This window comes from Antechinus flavipes, chromosome 1, assembly GCF_016432865.1.
Source record: "Antechinus flavipes isolate AdamAnt ecotype Samford, QLD, Australia chromosome 1, AdamAnt_v2, whole genome shotgun sequence".
In the NCBI taxonomy this organism is placed as follows: Eukaryota; Metazoa; Chordata; class Mammalia; order Dasyuromorphia; family Dasyuridae; genus Antechinus; species Antechinus flavipes.
The window spans coordinates 550406118-550427560 of NC_067398.1; the positions used below are offsets into that span (position 1 = coordinate 550406118).

Sequence of the window (21443 nt, forward strand, 5' to 3'; positions counted from 1 at the left end):
ATACTTCAACAACAATACTATATAATGATCAATTCTGATGGATTTGGCCCTCTTCAACAATGAGATTGAATCAAATCAGTTCCAATAGAGCAGTAATGAACTGAACCAGCTACACCCAGCGAAAGAACTCTGGGAGATTACTATGAACCACGACATAGAATTCCCAAACCCTCTATTTTTGTCCACCTGCATTTTTGATTTCCTTCACAGGCTAATTGTACACTATTTCAAAGTCCGATTCTTTTTGTACAGCAAAATAACTGTTTGGACAAGTATACATATATTTAATTTATACTTTAACATATTTAACATGTATTGGTCAACCTGTCATCTGGGGGAAGGAGTGGAGAGAAGGAGGGGAAAAGTTGGAACAAAAGGTTTTGCAGTTGTCAATGCTGAAAAATTATCCATGCATATATCTTGTAAATAAAAAGCTATAAAAAGAAAAGAAAAGAAATAGGCATTCCTGAGAGCAAAGTGAAAGGGCTGACTTTAGAGCTGGGAATGAGGTACCTGAAGAGAATGAAGATTAGAGATTGGGGGAAAGACCGCTGAGATTCAGATTCACTGATATGGGAAGGGGATGAACCTGAGGGAGTTTATTAATCATTAAGGGAAGAGTTTAGATAGATTTTCATTATTGTCTCTTCAGGGATTTGGCAGCAAGGCATAATTCTCTCAAGGCCTTAGATAATTCAGATTATTCAGACCCAATAGTTAGAGCCAAAGGAACAGCATTATTCCTCCTCCTCCAAGACACAAGACTAGACTGAAGATCTGATGGGATTCTTGTCTTTGGAAAGGAGGAGTCTGAGACTAATGAAATGACTTTTTCTCTTTAGGAAGGAGGCTGGAGAGAGATGTATATGTGTGTAATGAAATAGCATAAAGTCAGGAGACCTGCCCAGGGCCCCACAGCCAGTTCTGTGTGAGGAGAAGGACCCTCATCTTGCAGGTTCCAAGGGCAGCTCTCCATCTGCTATGGCATGATACCACTATATATAGTAAACAGTAAGTAAAATTTTCTTAATAAAATGAATTTAAAATAAAGGTTAAATCTCTTAAATTAGATCCAAGCTTGGATGAAATATCTGGCAGTTCTGGCAAATGTCAGCGGGATCTATGTAATATAATATCTTTACTCACTTCTCTTTTTGAGGGCAGAAGGGAAGCACAAGAAAGACTGTGCTGGTGGATTTGTAATGCCAGAATTCATTTTTAGGCCTAATTTGCCCTTGTATAAGTTATAAACAGAAAAGATATTCCATTTACTTGAGTAAAATCTCCAGACCTCCCCTATTTTTTTTTCAAAATATAAACTTTATTTTTTTTGTACTATTACTTTTATTCTTTATCAAGCCTTACTTGTCTATGCAGGAGATTTTTTTTATGATCTCATGATCTCACTTTATCTTTAGTTTGACCAGAAGCCTGAAACCTATCAATGTCAAAGAAATCCAGACACCCAGAATTTTGAGGGATCATTATCACTTCCAACACAAACTGAAAACTCCGTAGTTGCAATTCCCTGCTACATGACCCTCACTATGACTGTTCTGTCCCTAAACTGGGAATGTTGATGAATATGCAATCCCAGTAATCTCTAGTAAACACTAGATGTTGATTTCAAGTACTCTTCTTGCTATTTCTCTGGGTTTCCAATTGGTTTGCTGTGTTCCAACTTGTCACATTTTCACCACTATGCTGCTTTAAGGCCATAAGGCCATGAACAAAAATTACAGCATACTTAGTGCTACCCTCAAACTTGGGAACATGCATCCCAACCTTAGTTTATTTCTGGCAATCAAACAAGTACTTAAAATTGGAAGGGACTTAGGAGGTCATGCATGTAGCTCAATACTACCAGTCAATTGCTTGTGTTCTTGGGGGAAAGGGGGAAGTGTTGGCCATGAATTAAAGCGGGAACTTGAGAATGGGTAATTGCAGAGCTGTCTGTCTATATAGGAACTCTTAAGAAAACTTCATCAAACTCAAATATTTCAATATAAAAAAGCATTAAAAATAGACACTGCATATAAAACTATGATCTTGCTACTTAGTTTAAGTTTTTTTAATGTATTTTAACAAAGCAGTAACAAAGTTGCTCAGTTTATGTCTTACTGAATCTTGTTTTCTTGTGTATTTTTAATGTTTTTAGTGATTATCTTCTCTCTCCTCTTCCTCCAGTCTTCTCCCTTTCTCTCTCTCTCTCTCTCTCTCTCTCTCTCTCTCTCTCTCTCTCTCTCTCTCTCTCTCTCTCTCTCTCTCTCTCTCTCTCTCTCTCTCTCTCTCTCTCTCTCTCTCTCTCTCTCTCTCTCTCTTTCTCTCTCTCCCTCTCTCTCTCTCTCCCCACTCCACCCCCACCCCCTCTGTGTATGTACTTATTTATGTTTGTATTTTATATTTATATATATATATACATATATATGTATATATGTATATATATATATGCTATACCGGAGCTATAACTCAAGCTATAACGGAGAGCTCGGCTGACTCAACTTTCCTAACTTGCCTTCATCTGCTGGGACCAGGGGAAAGGGGGCCAGAGGAAAGAGCCCAGGAATGACTCAACCTCCCTGGTTCCAACAGGCGAAAAAGGAGCTGGGACTGGAAGCTGGCGGGAGTGACGCCCCGCCCCCTCGCAGTTCCAAGCCACACACCACTGCTCTGGAGGCTGAGCACGCCCAGAGCCCAAGGCTCGGCCCCGCCCACCCCGCCCCGTTCCTCCACACACCCCCGCCTCGGCAGGATAGGGCGGAACCGCGTCGGGCGTCTGACAGCTGCAGTCTCTCCTACTTCGACCAGACTCTGCCTTCCGCAAACCTAGTGCCACGGGACGGCCGCGGCAAAGGATGAACGCGTACTGGTACCAGTGAGTGAGCGCATCATCGATGACCGGGGAAGCGGCCGCAGGCTTTGGTCCGAATGGACACCCGAAGGCCCGGCGGCGACTGCTGTTGCTGCTGCTGCCCGGGAAGCGATGGGGGACCTATGGCGGCGGCTGTTTCCGGAGCCTCCGCTGGTTGTCTGCCTTCCCGGCTGGTGTCCGAGGGCTGCCCTCTAGATTCTCCGTAGGCCTTGGCAGTCTGTCGCGCGCCTCCCCCCTGCTGTTTCTCTTCCTCGTGCCTTCCCCTCGGCTTGTGGCGACGGCGACCCCGCGCCGTCACCTTGGAGACTGGGAGCGCTCGCGCCGGAGGCCTAGCGAGACGATCCGAAGCCGGAACCCGGCGGAAGAGCCTCCTCGCTTGCCCCCGCCGGCCGCCGCCGCTCCAGAGCCGCACTCCTCGTGTACGGGGCTGGGCGGCGGTGGCCGGTTGCGGTGGCCCATGTCGTGCCTCGTCCCCGGCGGAGCCGGTCCCCTTCACCCGTGCAATTTCCTAGTGTTGGCTTCTTCAAGGAGAGGTGAGGGGGTGGCGGGAACGGGAGAGTGGGGCGGCTGAGTGGGGGAGGCCCGCAGACCCGGCTCCCGGGAAGGAAGTAGATGTCGCCGCCGCAGTCGGGGGTCTCCCCTCCCAGAAAGAAGCCTCGGGAAAGGAGGAGAAGGAGGACGGGGTCAGCCGAGTTCATCGCTCTTATCAGAGAGAAAGAGAAAGCGCAAAGGGCGCTGGCCTCGCCCCTGACTTATCAAGCTGCGCTGACCTGGGTAGTCAGGTTCCTCTTTCTTCCCGCCGCTGAGAAGAATCCATAACACCGCTAATCCCATGCCCAGGGTGTGTGTGTAATAGTTTTTAATGGGTGGGCTCTGGGGGAAGGCCAGCGGCTTAGGCTGGACTTAATTTTGGAATTGGAATTGGAAAGACACCTTGCACTGATGTCCCCCGGTTTTCTGAACTTTTGTTTCACTTACAAATGAAATGAGCTTCTCTCCCCCCTCTTTTCTCGAGTATTTTGGAGGGGTTGGTTTTCAGATTCCGAGGAGGAAAACGAAAAGAATTTTTTTTCCTTATCCTCCACACCACTCCAGTTAACTTGAAACTTTGGAGTGCTGTCATTGCCGTATTAAGAAGTTCCAATAACCCTAAAACAAGTACTTTGCATCTTATGGAAATCAGAGTTAGCAAAGGTTGGTTGTACTGATATCTGGAGGAGACTCGGGGGTGACGTTAGTCCTGTTTGTCCATAGTTCAGTAGTCTCTGGTCCCAAGGTCATCTAGCAGTTCTGAGCCAGAAGCACGGGTTCTTAAAAGTAATGCGCCTTGACTACATAAATCGTGCCTGTTGTCGGCTCCCCTTACCCCCACCCCCACCCCCTAATCCTACCCCCAATGAGAAATCCTGGGGGAAAACTGACTTGTGTAATATTCATAACCTATAGAATTGTGTGTTTCCTGTATGTTCTAGTTTCTCCCAATAATTTGCCAGCTTTCTTACGTTGTAAACACTGGCAACGCCAATAATCACATAACTTTTTTGGCCTTCAGGCCAAAATCTCCACACTTTAAAGTGATGTTAAATTTTTCAGTAATCACCAGTAAATAAGTTATAAGAGAAAAATGAGGGAGACAAAAACAAAAAGGACCCCAGCAAGGAAATATTCTAAGTTCGTACTCAGGAATAGGTTAATGGATTAAGCTTTTGTTCACAGCTCACTGGCTTTTTTGCTATTTTTTGTAAGTGGACTTTGTATTTTCAAGAAGATATGTTTTGAAAATGAAGTGTTAAACTGATCATAAACCACTTTAAATTGATTTACAAATTGATCAGAACTGGAAGGAGACCTGAGAGGCCATGTAATCCAACCTTCTTATTTTACAGATATAAAAATCTGGGGAAGTGCCCAAGAAAATAAATTGACTTGTCCAAGGTCACAAAGGCACAGTATTTGGTAGAATTGGAAGCCAGTTCCTTTGCTTTTTCCATTGCTTCCTTTTTTCTCCCAAGAAATATTCAAAATATTCCTTTTAATAAACTCATAGCTGTTGAGAAAAACTAAACAGACTGAACCTTGTTGAAACTTTAATTCAATGAAATCTATTCATTTTTAGTTGATTGAATATTGGTATCCCAAATACTAAATGTGTTGCCCCATTAAGAATATAATTAACTGGAGTCAAAAACAATTTCTATTTCTAATCTATGGTAGTAAGGATGACAAATGGACCAGTTATTTAACATTTGGACCAAGTACTTTTTAGTATAATCTGCAGTCCAAAATTTACAAGTAGTATTCAAAGCAGGATCATTTTTTGCTGAGAAAGCACTTGCAGATTTTTTAAAAGTCTTCATAGATGATTACCATATTAGAAATTGGAATTGGAATCATCTAGTACCAAAGATCTTATTGATATTTTTGCAAGACTCCAGGGAGGGAAAATCATCAGTATTAATAAAGTGGAAGGTGAGAGAAATTTCTTTCCTATTTTACTACCAGATTTTAGGAAATTTAGGTAAAAAGAAGAGAAAGGTATCTTTCATTATATCCATTTTCATAGAACCATAAAATCTTGTCATTTGAAAGGAACAGTTTAGATTATCTGCTCCAAATTCCCATTTGTGAAAGAATTCCCAGAGGTAATATCCCTGCTATTCTGAGTTTTCTTTTGCAATATTAAGGGGATAGAAACAGTTTGTGAAGTTTCTTTTCCAGCTTCTTTGGTGATTTCTATGGCTGAAGATTCTAGGACGTTACACTTAAGAGTTGGGATTAATGGAAGTTCATGAATGGTTCATCTATGTGTTAAAAATATTTTTAAAAGCTATAAGCTATGATAAGCATAATAAATGTGGAAATATATACAGAAGAATTGCACATGTTTTAACATATTAGATTACTTACTGTCTGGTGGAGGGGAGAGAAGAAGCAAAATTTGGGGCACAAGGTTTCGGAAGGATGAATGTTGAAAACTATTTTTGCTTATATTTCGAAAATAAAAGGCTATTATTAAATTTTTTTAAAGGATATAAGCTGGGCAGCCTACAATGGATAGAGTACTAGCCCTGATGTTAGGAGGACCTGAATTCAAATTCAATCTCAGACACTTAAAACACTTACTAGCTGTGTGACCCTGGGCAAGTCAATTAACCCCAATTGCTTTGCTAAAATGTGTATGTGTGCTATTTGATAAGAGTCTTCCTAAGGTAATAAATTTTTACATATGCTTTATTTCACAATATTCTACTGCTTGCTATTAAATTGATTTTGTTTTTGGCCTTGTGTTTTCTTTTTCTGTCCAGATCTGTGCATTTCTGCTAGGTCACAACAAGAAGCAAAAAAGTTACCTTGGTTCACCTCAGGAAATAAGAAACTCTACTTTGATACTCATGCTGTAGTACGTCTTCTGGAGGAAAAAGGTAATTCTCTTAGATATTGGTTGCTCAGAAATAAAGCATTTTAACACTATTTCATTTACTTTCTCACCTAAGCTATTAAATTTGTTATTATTCTTAAATATGAATGTTGTTTTGTGACAAAGGAACATATAGGAAAAATGCCACTACCTTGAAATTATAAACTGCAGTAGGGAATTGGAGAGAAACATCATTAACCAATTCAAGAAAGTTTTACTTTACATTCTTTCAGCACATTAATTTTTTCATTATTATTTTTTTAACACATTGCTTTATGTGTTGGGAGAGAAAAATCAGAGCAAAAGGGAAAAACCATGGGAGAAATAAAATAAATATGTAAAGAAGTGAACATAGCATATGTTGATTTACATTCAGTCTCCTTAGTTCTTTTTTTGCATGTAGATGGCATTTTCTGTCCAAAGTCTATTGAAATTGCTTTAGATCACTGAAACACTGAGAACCCAGTCTTTCATAGTTGATCATCTTAGTACATTAATTTAGAAGAGTTCTCTGTGACTACTATATAGAAGCCTGACAACAAAGAAAATAGAAATCTTACAAATTTCAAACACATGCTAATTCTGATATAATTTATAATTCTGTCAATTAGTTCTCGATACTAATAGGAGAAAAATAACCAATCTCACCATCTTGATAGTTTCAATAAGATTTGAATCTAAATTTTTTTTTATAACCCATATATATAAATGAAAACTTTTTAATAGAACAGACAAAATAGTTTGTAAATTTCTTATTCTGAAGAAAGTTGCAATAACATCACTATGCACAATGAAATTCCACTGATGTAAATTTAGACACTAGTCGCCAAAATTCATGGTTCTCATAGCAACACTGTCCTTAGGACAGTTTAAGCAGTGGTTTTATTCAGTCTAAGAATGCTTTTAAATTTTGCATTGTTGGGCTGTAAGAAATTGCATGTAGTGAAATTAACACATGTTATGTGTATAAAGTTGCTTATATAAAGATACTTTTTAAAAATAAAAGGAAATAAGCATAATTTGCCAAAAAAAATAAATGAATGAGTTTAAAATTAATAGATCCTTATTGAAATAACTGTAGCTTTAATTTTATTTCATCATGTGATTATTTAACCAATTGTCATATACATTTGTAGAAAATGGGTTTTTGAGCATGCTTAAAAAGAGGTGAGGAAATAAAAGAAGCACCTTATAAGTACTTCTTGACTCAGTGGTCAAACAACTCTTCATATCTCATATTTATCAAGTGTTTACTGTATACCAGGTATCATATTTGGTGCTGGAGATACAAATCTGGTGAATGAAACAAGGCAAGGCATTTATAGTCTATTCAAGAGTAGAGGAAAATATAATATTGAAAAGGCTAAATTCTACAATCATAATTGGAGAGGAATGGAAGTCAGGTCAGAAGGAATGAAAAGATTGGAGAGATGGATGGGGGCAAAGAAATTCAGGAGAGATGAGGCTAAGGGATTAATGAAATGATAGCATAGATTTCTCCAGTCTCTGCCTCAATTTCAACCCTGCATCACCATTTGCTTAAGAGACATTGCATACAAAGAAAGAACACTGGGAAACGAATGTGAACTATCTGCATTTTTGTTTTTCTTCCCGGGTTATTTATACCTTCTGAATCCAATTCTCCCTGTGCAACAAGAGAACTGTTCGGTTCTGCAAACATATATTGTATCTAGGATATACTGCAACATATCCAACATATATAGGACTGCTTGCCATCTAGGGGAAGGGGTGGAGGGAGGGAGGGGAAAAATCGGAACAGAAACGAGTACAGGGGATAATGTTGTAAAAAAATTACCCTGGCATGGATTCTGTCAATATAAAGTAATTATTAAATAAAAATTTAAAAAATAAATTAAAAAAAAAAAGAGAGAGAGACATTGCATAAATTTGGAACTATGCTCAAAAAGTTATCAAACTATGCATACCCTTTGATCCAGCCGTGTTTCTACTGGGCTTATACCCCAAAGAGATTCCCCAAAGAAGGGAAAGGGACCTGTATGTGCCAAAATGTTTGTGGCAGCCCTGTTTGTAGTGGCTGGAAGCTGGAAAATGAATGGATGCCCATCAGTTGGAGAATGGTTGGGTAAATTGTAGTATATGAATGTTATAGAATATTATTGTTCTGTAACAAATGACCAGCAGGATGAATACAGAGAGGATTGGAGAGACTTACGTGAACTGATGCTAAGTGAAATGAGCAGAACCAGAAGATCATTATATACCTCAACAACGATATTGTATGAAGATGTATTCTGATGGAAGTAGATTTCTTCGACAAAGAGATCTAACTCAGTTTCAATTGATCAAGGATGAACAGCAGCAGCTACACTCAAAGAAAGAACACTGGGAAATGAATGTAAACTGCTTGTATTTTTGTTTTTCTTCCCGGGTTAGTTATATCTTCTGAATCCAATTCTCCCTGTGCAACAAGAGAACTGTTCGGTTCTGCACACATATATTGTATCTAGGATATACTGTAACCTATTCACCATGTAAAGGACTGCTTGCCATCTGGGGGAGGGGGTGGAGGGAGGGAGGGGAAAATCGGAACAGAAGTGAGTACAAGGGATAATGTTGTAAAAAATTATCCTGGCATGGGTTCTGTCAATACAAAGTTATTTAAAAAAAAAAAAAGAGAGAGAGACATTGCATACTGAGTTTGAAGATATCTCAAAATCAGCATGTCCAAAACAGAACTCATTCTCTTTCCTCCAAAACCTAGTCCTGTTCCAAACTTTCCTATTTCTGTTGAAAATACAATCATTCTTCTAGTCTCTTGTGTGGATAATCTTTCATGTCTGACCCTTCTCTATTCAAGTCAACACCCCCTTAGTTTAGATCTTTATCATTCTTGTCTAGATTAATTTGATAGCTTCCTAATTGGTCTTTTTGCCTCAAGTGTCTCCCTACTTTGATCCATCTTCCATTCTGCTGAAGTGCCTAATTATTTTCTTCTCCGTGAAGTCAACTTCTTTTGTTTAGCTTTAAAGCCCTTCAGTACCTAACCCCAACCTCTCTTTTCAGACTTATTGTACAATCCTACATTCTGTGATCCAGCACTTCATTTCTCACCTCTGTATCCTTGTATTGGCCTCCCCCTACCCAACCCATTCCTGGAATACACTCACTCCTGATCTTCACTTTGTAGAATCCTATCTTTCTTTAGGACATAGCTCAAGCACCATCTTTCTCATGAAACTTTTAATAACTCCCTAATTGCTGGTACCCTTGGCTTTATATTTATTCTGTATGTATTTACATATATGTAAATATATATGTATATGTGTGTATGTATTATCTCCCCTTTGGAATGTAGGCTTCTTTTGAATAGCATATAGCACAATGCCTGGCCCATAGTAGGCAATTAGTTAATGATTTATTGTGTAACTTATTAATTGGGCACCCTTCCTCAAATCTCTCTTTGTCAATGCATTCTCTACACAGCTGGCAACTTGATACTCCTAAATCACAGGTCAGACCTTATTACTATTTTACTAAAAAAAAAAAAAAAACTCTAGTGGTTCCTTACTTATTACTTCTAAGATGAAGTAAAATTCCTGGCATTTAAAACCCATCACAGTCTGCTTCCTGCCCACCTATACTGTTTATTTTGTATGTTTTTTAAATTTACTTTAATGGGTACATGCTGTTTCCTCAGACAAAATTTAAGCTCTTTATAATATAATAAAAAGCACTGATGCCATAATTCAGATTTCACCTTTTATGCTTACTACCTGTGTAATCTGGGGCAAGTTTATTAGCCTTCCTAGTTCTTAGTTTTCTTATCTTTAAAATGAGATGTTTAAACTGTATCTTTTCAGATTCCCTTTTTTTCTCTAGATTTATGAAGAACAGAGACTCTTTTATTTATTTATTTGATCTCTGTATCTCCCAGATACAGAAATGTTTTCTTATTATTATAAACACAGATACAGATTGATCATGGGATTCCAAAAATAAATAAATAAATAAATAAATAAATAAATAAATAAAGCTGTTGCTGTAAAATATTTTCTTTTTTATAGTCTTTATTTGGGGTATTTATTTGAAGGTTCATTTCAAGGCATATGTTTTATTTATTTATATAGTTGTTTTATTTATTTAGGATTTACCACTCAACAAGCAGAAATCATTGTCTCTGCATTAGTGAAGATCATGAACAACAATATGGAGGTTGTCAGCAAGGATATGGTCACCAAGGTGCATCAGGTTAGATGAAGGAAAATCTTCTAGATTTGTGTGTGGTTTTTGCATTTTCAAATAAATAAATTGATGTATGTATATGTGTATCTTTAGTATGCTATGTGTTTTGAGCACCTGTGTTCAAATGAAAAGTAGTCTCCAAAGTTCTCAAAGACAAAGAAACTCAATGCTATAAAAATGTAACTATTGAAAACAAAAATGTAACTACTTTTCCTGTAGTTGCTGGGGTATGATGTGGTTTGGGGAGCAAGGAGAGAAAGAAAGATTACATTGTCTTCAAAGCTTTTCTACTAATACTTACTAGCTAAACATATATATAATGCACTTTAAGATTTGAAAAATATTTTACATGTTTGATGTAAACTAAGTATCAAAGAAGATTATTGTTCTTGTTTTAGTAAATTTAGGTGATCAAAAATCAAGTATTTGTTTTTAAATTATAATTGGACATTTTCCATTTCTTGATTTTAATTATCCCCTTAGGTGGTAGTTAACAGCTGTTATGTTACATTCAGACCTTCTAGACATGGATAAAAAGTATCTACTTTTAATCACAATTCCAGAGAGAGAATAAGTTGAACATTCTGATAATATAAGTCAATTATATATGAGCATTTTTTTTCCCCTAGGAGATCACTGTACAGCAGATAATGTCTCAGATTGCGGGTGTCAAAAAGGATATGATCATTTTAGAAAAGAGTGAATTTTCCACCCTCAGAGCAGAAAATGAGGTAAACCTATAGAGCTCCTCTTTTATAGTAAGTCTTTAGTAATTAGTATAAATTTTAAAATTCCTTATTAAGTGAAAAAGAAATCTCATAATACTTCAAAGCAGAGGCAATTCTTTATGTAGTATACCCCTTAAGCCATCTGGTGAAGCCTATAAATATCTCAGAAAAATGTTTGTCAGTGCATAAAATAAAATACTTAAGATTATAGACTATTGAAATTCACGGGAGCCATCTGACAGTGGCTACTGGAGATCCAACCCAGACCTGCAGAATGGATCTCCTCTGTGAGAGGAAGATACAAAGAGACTGAGAGGCAGTTGCTGTTCTCTGACCTCTCTGACTGAGAGGCAGTTGTGTTGTCTGATCTCCCTCCTTTTCCCTCTGCCTCCAGTTTATCTCATTCCCAGTCAGCAACACCTGTGTCAGCAAAGGCTGCCCTGCAACTCCTTCAGATGCTATGATCCACAGCTGTGGAGGCTCTCGGAGAATTGACCTACTCCTTAACAATGACAAAATTAATTCTACTGAAATACAGTTTTCAGATTTTTTTTTTAAAGTTCATTGACAGGTTAAGAACAACTCCATCCCCTATCCCCCAGGGTTTGAAGTCTAAGTTCCATGCTAGCTGTTGATATTCAATTGCATACAACTCTTTGTGACTCCATTTGGGATTTTTTTAGCAGTGATTTGCTATTTCCTTCTCCAACTCATTTTACAAATGAAAAATCTGAGGCAAACAGTTAAATGATTTACTCAGAGCCATACAACTAATAAGTAAGTGTCTGGGGCCAGATTTGAACTTGCAAAGAGTCTTCCTAACTGCAGGCCCAGCATTTTATCTATTGCACCACCTACCTTCCTTCTGTAGTAATTACTGGTTCACAATTTACTATTTAAATGAAAATGCTGCATTTGTTGTAGATTATTAACTCATGAGCTTTAGCAACTGTGTATATTCTTAATCCTCCTCAAAAAAAAAAAATTAAAAAGGGCCAAATTCCTTTGGTCTCAGCCTCTTAGGTAATTCTTTTCTTTTGGCCAAATGTCAATTTAAAACTATCAAAAAAGCATCTTTGAAAGTTGTAATTTGAGATTACATCTAGGGTTAAAGTAGCTTAGAAAAAACTTGAATGAGATACTGAAAAAGAGGATGGTTCAATCTTAGAGGTTATTGAATATTTATAAATACACATTTTCTTTAAGAAACATTATATATTTAACATAATAATATGGTTATTAATACATTAGATTGGAAGGAATTTTGACAAAGCGAATTGTCTTGAACAGACCTGAAATTATAAAATTGGAAGAAAAAGAAAAAATATTCTGTTCCAAGAGAAACTAATTCTAACATTTTTTCCTTTTTCATAAAACTTTAATTTGATATATATACATATGTAATATTTATATTTGTTTCCTTTTTGATGTTTTTAGAAATTAATACTTGAACTCCAGCAGTTAAAACAGCGAATGATGGTAAGATTTTTTTTCAGTAATAATAGTCATTAATGAATACAGTTTTTAAAGTATTAATTACACTAGAAGGATTAGAATTTTAAAGGACCAAGCCACATCAATTGATACAATGTTGTTGTTTTGTTTTGTTTTTAATTCATGAGGAAAAGAAAATAAGGATACTAAAGAGGACCTTTTCTATTTCAAAGTTATCATAAAAGTTAATTTTTTTAATTCAACAATTGACTTGCCAGGTCCTTTTGGTGTTTAGTTTGTTTAAAAAGAAATGATCTCAACAGTAGCATTTGGGAGCCTGTGCTAAAAAAAAAAAAAAAACAACCAATGGCTAGTCTTAGCTTTCTCTTCAAGCATTTGTATTTTTTCTAATATTTGAGAATTTCTTTAAAATTATGAGGACTTCATAGATGACCTTTTATATTAGAGAAGCCCTCTAGCTTGGTATTGCCCAAACTTCTGTTCTCTTTTCTTATCCCTCCATACTAGCTTAGTTCTTTATTCCTTCTGCTTTTCTGGATTTAACTACCTTATATACACAAATAATTCCCAGATCTGTGTATCCAGTCTTAATCACTATCTTGAGCATGAGTCTTCTGTCACCAACTGCACTGTGAAAATCTTGAACTGGATATCCAATAGATAACCAGCATGTCCAAAATTGAGCTCATCGTCCTCCCCTCAGTCACTCTCTTCTCTCTTCCCAATTTTCCCATTATTATTAAAGATGCCATGTTGTCTCAGTTACCTAGACTTGCGCTTCCAGGATGTCCTGTCCTCACTACTCCATATGGCTAATTGGTTGTAAAATCTTGTCATTTCTACCCTCAGAGCATCTTTCACACATGTTCCCATATCTCCACGCATGCTGATGCCCACATCACTTCACACCTGCCTATTGCAGTAACCTTCTCTTTGGTCTCCCTACTTCAGTTCCTCTCACTCCAGTCCACTCGCAGCTCATCTGCCAAAGGGATCTGTCCATGTTACCCTTCCTACTCAATTATTCAGTGGCTCCCTATAACTATTTGGTAACTAATGCCTTTTACAACCTGTGATTGTGTGATTCTTCAGAGGAGATAATAGTTTAAACTTTGTATGTGTGTGTGTGTACACACTTATCAGCCTATGCTAGTGTGTGTCAAAGGTTGAACTTAAACCCATATCTTCCCAAATATAGGGTCACTTAAATTCATCTTTATTAATTCACAGTATCATGTGAAAAATGAGTTTTTCGAACAAAAAATTGGCTCAAGGAGTTACATGTTATCTGCCTTTTAGACTTTTACAATCTATTACTTTTGTCTATTGGTGATAAGTATGTTTTGTATTTTTAAAAAATACCCACCATGCTTTCTATAGCACTTTTAAATATTAAGTATTTCTATGTAAAAAAAAAAAAAAAAAAAAAGGAATCTGTCTTCATAGATATGCATTAAGTAATATTCTAGTTAAATAGACTTGAGTAACATCTGTCTTTTGATTCTGTCCCTTCTCTGATGTTTTATTGTTTGTTTGTTTTTTTCTCTAACTCTCTTTTTTTCTCACTTTGCCTTCCAGGATGAAATACTTAAAGTCCGAGCAGATAATAAATTGGATTTCAACCTAGAAAAGAGCAGAGTAAAAGAATTGGTATGTCCTTTCAAATTGATTTGTTATTTTAAGGTAAAATTCTAAATGAAATCTAAATTGCATGAAGTTTGAATATTTAAGACCATCCTATGCATAATTCTCTAGCAGGGTTGAATGCAAGCAAAATCTTTTATTTGATGTTTGGAATTTTAAAACTTTCCTCTAGTCCCCTTGCACCCTAAATTTGAATTGAGAGTATACTTTTAAACTGTTAGCATGTCACCTAAACTTTAATATGAGGGTTGTATTTAATTCCAATATTATATTGAATAAGATTAAGTATCTTCAGAATCTCAGAAAAAAATAAATCATTTTGATAAAATGGACTGGAATAATATATTTTAAGTTATAAACTAGCACTCTTATTTTTTGTTTCATTTTGAAGTTATATTCTTTGGCCTCAGGTTAACTTAACTTAATAACAGGTAAATATTTTTAATAAAAATAAACAGTGAGTTTAGTGATCTAAGTAGAAGTCTATGGAATTCAATATGGCTCATTTCTCATTGTCTTTCTTGCTAAAGCACGTAGGCTTCTAAATTGTCTTTTATTGGCATAAGTCTTGGCATACACAAAACTAATTGATTACAAAACAAAATAATTGTTAGCTTTTGTTTTTTTCCTCTTCACAATTTTCTCATATACCCTAAGGCTATGCACCTTTGAGCTCAAAGGACAGTCACTTTTTTAGTGACTTAGACTTAAAAGTCTTAAATATCAACTGTGCTTCAAATTCCTACCGTGTGCAAAATGGCCATCAGTATATGACCAGTTTCTAAAGGAAAACATACTTTTTTCTTGTACCTTTTAGTTTTTATAATTTTGCAAGTAAAAAACTATATTTATCCTTAGATAGTCTGTTCTTTAATCTAACCTGTTGTAGGGAACACTTGCAGTCGGGGAAGATATTAAAATTGTGGGCAAAACTAGTGAAATGTAGATCTGTTTTTTCCCTGTTTGAAGGTCTCTCTGCCCTAGTTATTTTTCATCTGAAGTCATTCATCAGAGTAATTGTATGTTTCCATGGAGCTATTGGTTAGATGCCTAATATAAACACTAGATTACTTTTATTATTCTTCAGCTTATTTATTCCTTTTTGCATGATAAATGAAGCAATATCATATATTCTCATGGAAAGGAGATTTTTTAATATTTAGATGGTAATGTTTGTAGTGGCTAGAAACTGGAAAATGAATGGACGCCCATCAATTGGAGAATGGTTGAGTAAATTGTGGTATATTAACAATATGGAATATTATTGTTCTGTAAGGAATGACCAGCAGGATGAATACAGAAAGGACTGGCGAGACTTACATGAACTGATGCTAAGTGAAATGAGCAGAACCAGGAGATCATTATATACCTCAACAACGATACTGTTTGAGAATGTATTCTCATGGAAGTGGATCTCTTTGATAAAGAGCGCTAATTCAGTTTCAATTGATCAAGGATGGACAGAAGCAGCTACACCCAAAGAAAGAACACTGGGAAATGAATATAAACTGCTTGCATTTTTGTTTTTCTTCCCAGGTTATTTATACCTTCTGAATCCAATTCTTCCTGTGCAACAAGAAAACTGTTCAGTTCTGCACACATATATTGTATCTAGGATATACTGTAACCTATTCACCATGTAAAGGACTGCTTGCCATCTGGGGGAGGGGGTGAAGGGAGGGAGGGGGAAAATCGGAACAGAAATGAGTGCAAGGGATAATGCTGTAAAAAATTACCCTGGCATGGGTTCTGTCAATAAAAAGTTATTAAAAATAAATAAATGATTACAGGCAAAAAAAAATATTTAGATGGTAAGGATAGAGCAGTAAATAAATGCTAGAAAATAATACCATGTTACCCTCTAGTAATGAGCTTCCTTGCACTGGACCTATACCTTAAAAGATGAGGGTGACCATTATCTATTCATGATACTTGACTGCTACCTGCTTCTAAGATTCCTTTTAGTTTGAGGCCCTTCCTTCATCACTAACCTGATTCTTATTTTGTTATTCTTTAAAGATGGAAAATGTAATGGAATTTTTTTTGTTAGGCATTTCATATGATGTTTGAAAAAATAATAAACTAAATTATTTCCACTCATCACCAAAACCACAAATTGTCTCTTACCTGTCCTCATTTCAAGACTTCCAGTTACTTGAGTAATGTGACTCCATGTAATCTGCATGCCAAAAAGCTGTACTAAACTATGGCCAAAGAGAAAAATACAAGCTTAATTCTAAATATTGTGACTCACTACAAAGTAGCATCAACTATAACTTTGTTTTATAACTCTTTTATAATTGACATCTGACAAATGAAAAAAGTCTTGTTTTCTCACTGTGATTATATGAGTTAAGAATATTTAATAATCCATTAAATTTGTGTAATTTGGCATGTAAAGCAACATATACTTTTTTTGTTGGTTTTTTTATATTTTATTTTATTTTATAATAACTTTATATTGACAGAATCCATGCCAGGGTAATTTTTTTACAACATTATCCCTTGCACTCGCTTCTATTCTGATTTTTCCCCTCCCTCCCTCCACCCCCTCCCCTAGATGGCAAGCAGTCCTATAGATATGTTAGATATGTTGCAGTATATCCTAGGTACAATATAACATATACTGTTTTAAAAATCTTTTCCCCCCAATCTTTCTAACCAGACTCAGCCACCTGATTAGTCATCATCTAACATATCTTGTATTGTTCTTCCCCACTTGTTAAAATTCTTCCCAAAAGTTAAATCCTTTCAGGAGAAATGAAAGTAGAGATAAAAGTGTGAGTTGGAGAAAAAGATTCCCAGAATTGGGATGTTACATTTGAAGGATTAGATCTCTTATCGACAGTTATCCCTAAAATAACAATAATAACGGCTGCAATTCTATTGGTAAAGATGCTGAAATGGTTTTCCATTTCCTTCTCCAGTTTTTTTACATGAAAAGTTAAGATAAACAAGGTAAAGTGACTTGCCCAGATTCACACGGTAAGTGACTAAAGTTAGATTTGAACTCCAGAAGATGACTCTTCCTGACTTCAGGATTGGCTCTCTATCACAATATTCATTATGACACTAGAGAAAAAGATAAACAGGAATGAACTTATATTCTAACTAAAGTTAAATTTTATCTTTTCAGTATGCATTGAATGAAAGGAAGCTACTTGAAGTGAGATCAGAAGTATTAACATTGGTAAGAAGTGAAACTGAATATTGTTGTGCTAAATCTTAAATTCACATTTGCTTCCTGTTATGACTAATATGTTAGTGGATAATATAGTAAAATTATGAATTGTGGTTCAGTGATGGTAGAATGAGTTCTTAAAGAAGCAAAATCCCTTCTTAATTACTAGCAAACATTGTGTAGCTTTTATACTAGTTTACAAAAGGAATTATCAAGAAATTGTCCCTGCTTTTCTACCATTTCATGAAGACTCCCATGAAGTCTCACATAAGAATTATAGAGCCTCAAAAGTGGCTAAAATAACTCAAAAGAAAAGATACATGAATCCTGTTGGGCATACACCTGTATCTTAGAAATGAAGAGTAAAATAATAGAATGTGATTAATATTACGTTTTTGCTTAGTGGTAATTTTGTCAAAGAGGGGGGTTCTCCATTCCCAAAATAACTGATGAATCAGTGAATTAATCCAAAATTAATAAACTTTTTTTTTCCTTTCAAGAAAAGGAACTGATAGTTAAATAGAATCGATTTCCTCTTGAGTTATTTTTAAGCTGACATTTACTAATCCTGCTTAAGGATAGGTGAGGAAAATGGCTGCTTTTTTGTTGTAGAAAACTATAAGATTTGTAATTTCATTGGAAAGCCTGTTTGAAGTACCCTGAGGAAGAATGACTTGCTTGCTCCATTTGGGGAGCATAATTGTTGGGGATTGGTGATACAAAGAGCCTTGTTGGTTTTACTTTTTAAACCTATTAGTTGTTTTCTTATACCTTTTTATTTCATGTAATGTTTATCTGGTTCATACTAAGACCTCTCTTTAAAATTTAAGGGTGATGGGATTGGATAATACTCAGATAAATGAATAATCCCTACACTTCACCCTGAACCATCTAGATACTAAAATACAATAGTATTTGGTGCTAAGCATCAGGAAGAACCTTATTTTTCTAAAAGATTTTTCTGTTTCCAGAAGGCAACTTCCCTCTTTTTCTTGTCTAGAGCCTGAAGTTTTCATCAGTTTAAAAATATGATCATGAAAAGAAGGGTTATGATTGTAAGTGTGTTAATTAAGCTTGACTTCCTTAGCACTTTGCTTTAGCACAAATTTGCTTATGAGTTGACTGCTAGATGGATTAATGGGTAAAGCTCTGGACTCAGGGAGACTGAAGTTCAAATCCTGTCTCAAATACTAGCTGTGTACTTCTCTTAGAGCCAGTTTCCTTAACTATAAGTACTATGATAGCACTTACTCCCAAAATTGTTATTTAGATCAAGTGAAATAGCATTTTAAGTGCTTTTACACATTTTAAAATAGGGTAGAAATGATGGATATTAGTTTTGAAGCTAAATACAATGATGTCTAATAGAAAACTATGCTTATCTAAAGATCTGCCTAACGTCACACAACACTCTTGTTTTCAAATTAACTTCATATAAACATTGTGGAATTCTTTCTTCTATGATCATTACTATAGGGACTGTTGTTGGGGGGTTTGTTTGTTTTATTTTTAAGCTCAAGAAATTGTCTTTGCCATTATTAAACTCATAGTCTAATTAAAGAATCAGAATTTGTGGACCAATTGGAGAAAAGTATATTCAAAAATGCGTTAGAAACAAGATATGTATGTTGGGAGGATTCTCAAATGTGTACTAATTTTTCTCTCATTTATACCTTATAACATTCCTGGAGATACTCTCTTAAGTGGAAAAACCAAGGCTCAGAGTTTTGTGTTAGAGACAAGATTAGAATGCAGGTCATCCTCCCTTCCAAGTCCAGTACTCTGTCTAGTAAAACGAACTACTTCATGTCAAACTTCTTAAATTAAATGTAGGAGTTCAATGGGACCTGATAACCTGTAGTTATATAATGTCATTCATTTTATCTCTTTCTTTTAAAGCAAGCACAACAACTCCGGGCTCTTACTCAAACAGAGAGAAAGATAGATACTGAAGTTGCTGGTCTGAAAACTATGCTTGAATCACACAAGCTTGATAATATTAAATATTTAGCAGGTAAGATGTTCTGCCTTTAGACCTGCTATAAATTGTGTTATATTAATTTTTATACACTAGATTTAGTATCTCAGGTTTTTTTCTTTTTTAAAAAAAAGTATATTCCTTCATATTTTGGAGTTTACAGATAGGGTTGTCTTTGCTCACATTTGAACTGCTGTAGATTTTACAAATAAATATTTCATAAAAGATAGCAGATCATTGAATTGCTAGTTTGCTGTAAGAAGAGGGAAAGGTTATAAATGGTTTTATATATATATATATATAGTACTAACATTACTTAAAGCAGATGTTAAAGGAACTAATAGTTTTTTCCTTACTTTTTTTTTTTTTTTAAAACAGGTTCTATATTTACATGCCTAACGGTAGCTTTGGGATTTTATCGTCTATGGATTTAAGTGCCTCCTTCCTTAAAGGAACCTGTCTTGTTTTGCCTTAAGAATATAAGGTTATTACTTTTTCCTTGTTTCAAATGTTAACCTTGATTTTGATTTTATTTATGCTATTTTTATGCAAATTATGATTTTTACTGACTTGAAAGTGCCAGGGAATACATTTTGTGGCTCTTTATCTTTTTGAAATTTTTTGATCTCATTGATATATTTGTGAAGAAGATACCATTGGCTGAAGTATTGAAGAACCTACTCACTTTGACCAGGGTGATGTTTTCCTTTCATATTCTTATTCTTTGAGGACTTTACTATTAAAAAATCATGATGGTTTTATGAGTGACAAAGAATCACAGACTAATCCAAAAATCACAAAATTTCTTTCTTGACCCAAGCTTCTAGTAGTGAATATATTTTAGTGCACTGTACCACTCTGTTTTTATTTCAGTGCAGTTTGCTGAAACCTGGGGTTGATTGTCATGTTCACTAAACAATTTAATTAATGTAGCATTTGCTGTTTGTGACATCCAACCAGAAAATCATGTTGACTGACAGAGGATGTTGGCATAGTTTGGAATCACTTCTTCAGTACACTGAAGTTTTCTTTTTTTCTTCTTTCCTATTTTTCAATGGCGTGACTGGGGAACTAATACTCTAATTTTCTAGTGACCTTGAAAACTTAGTAATGACAAACATGACAGTGTTGTATTTCAGCTTTGCATGACAGGCCACTTCTTTCAGACTTGAATCACTTTGTACAGTAGAGATATTTGGTTTTATTTCCATGATGATATACACATATCTATCTCAGTAGAAATAAAACTGATCATTTAATGATTTTTGTTTTCATCTATCACTAACTCAGTTTTAGGCTCTGAGCCCAGCTACTCTTCCTATATTCTTCTTCAGACATTTCAATTATTTTAATCTGCCTCTTTATTAATGATAAAAAAAATTCACCTTAAGCTTTGAAATGTAGTTCTAGTTGTATCATTTTTTCCAAGCATGTATGTAATTTTTCTTTTTGTAAGAACTTTAGAGAAACTTTATAAGAACATAGAGAAACTTTTCCAATTCAGCAAAAGTTCCAGTTTTAGAAAGCATCTGTTTTAATTCTTTGTCCAGAATTAACATTTTAATTTCAAATGAATTTTTATATTAATGTAATGGTTCAGTAGAAACACCATGATTATATTAAAAATTAAATTAAAAAATGTTAGTCAAATTGTTAGCTCTGTTAGAAATTTGTATATAAATGCCAATTCCTAATTATTAGTATATTTAATATAACTAATATACCAATATTATTTATATATGTGTGTGTATGTGTATATATGTAGATGTATATATACATATACATATATATATACATAGATGTATAATTATAATATAATTAGTATGCCCTTTCCAGGACAGAATTAAGTTGTAGAAAAATCCCCAAACTCCCCTTCAGATAAACATGAAATCTCAATTTTCTCTATCACAACCCCTCCCCCAATTTCATATTATTTGTGGCAT

The 21443-nt window shown here is 35.4% G+C and overlaps 1 protein-coding gene across 1 annotated transcript; it reads left to right on the top strand.

Annotated features, from left to right (window-relative positions):
• Nucleotides 1-2768: 2768 nt before the first annotated feature.
• On the top strand, nucleotides 2769-20763 carry MCUR1 (mitochondrial calcium uniporter regulator 1). The gene is made up of 9 exons (XM_051970659.1): nucleotides 2769-3405; nucleotides 6178-6294; nucleotides 10417-10520; nucleotides 11144-11245; nucleotides 12680-12721; nucleotides 14276-14347; nucleotides 17478-17531; nucleotides 19422-19536; nucleotides 19879-20763. Exons 1-9 carry the CDS (start codon nucleotides 2895-2897, stop codon nucleotides 19932-19934), a joined length of 1173 nt encoding a protein of 390 aa, XP_051826619.1. The 5' UTR covers nucleotides 2769-2894; the 3' UTR covers nucleotides 19935-20763.
• The last annotated feature ends 680 nt before the right edge of the window (nucleotides 20764-21443 follow it).

What these genes read in the sequence shown, in the direction of transcription:
- MCUR1 (XM_051970659.1), top strand. Translation starts at nt 2,895, where the DNA reads ATGACCGGGGAAGCGGCCGCAGGCTTTGGTCCGAATGGACACCCGAAG. An exon ending in TGGTCACCAAGGTGCATCAG is followed by an intron (nt 10,521 to 11,143) that starts GTTAGATGAAGG and finishes TTTTTCCCCTAG; the next exon opens with GAGATCACTGTACAGCAGAT. An exon ending in AGTTAAAACAGCGAATGATG is followed by an intron (nt 12,722 to 14,275) that starts GTAAGATTTTTT and finishes TTTGCCTTCCAG; the next exon opens with GATGAAATACTTAAAGTCCG.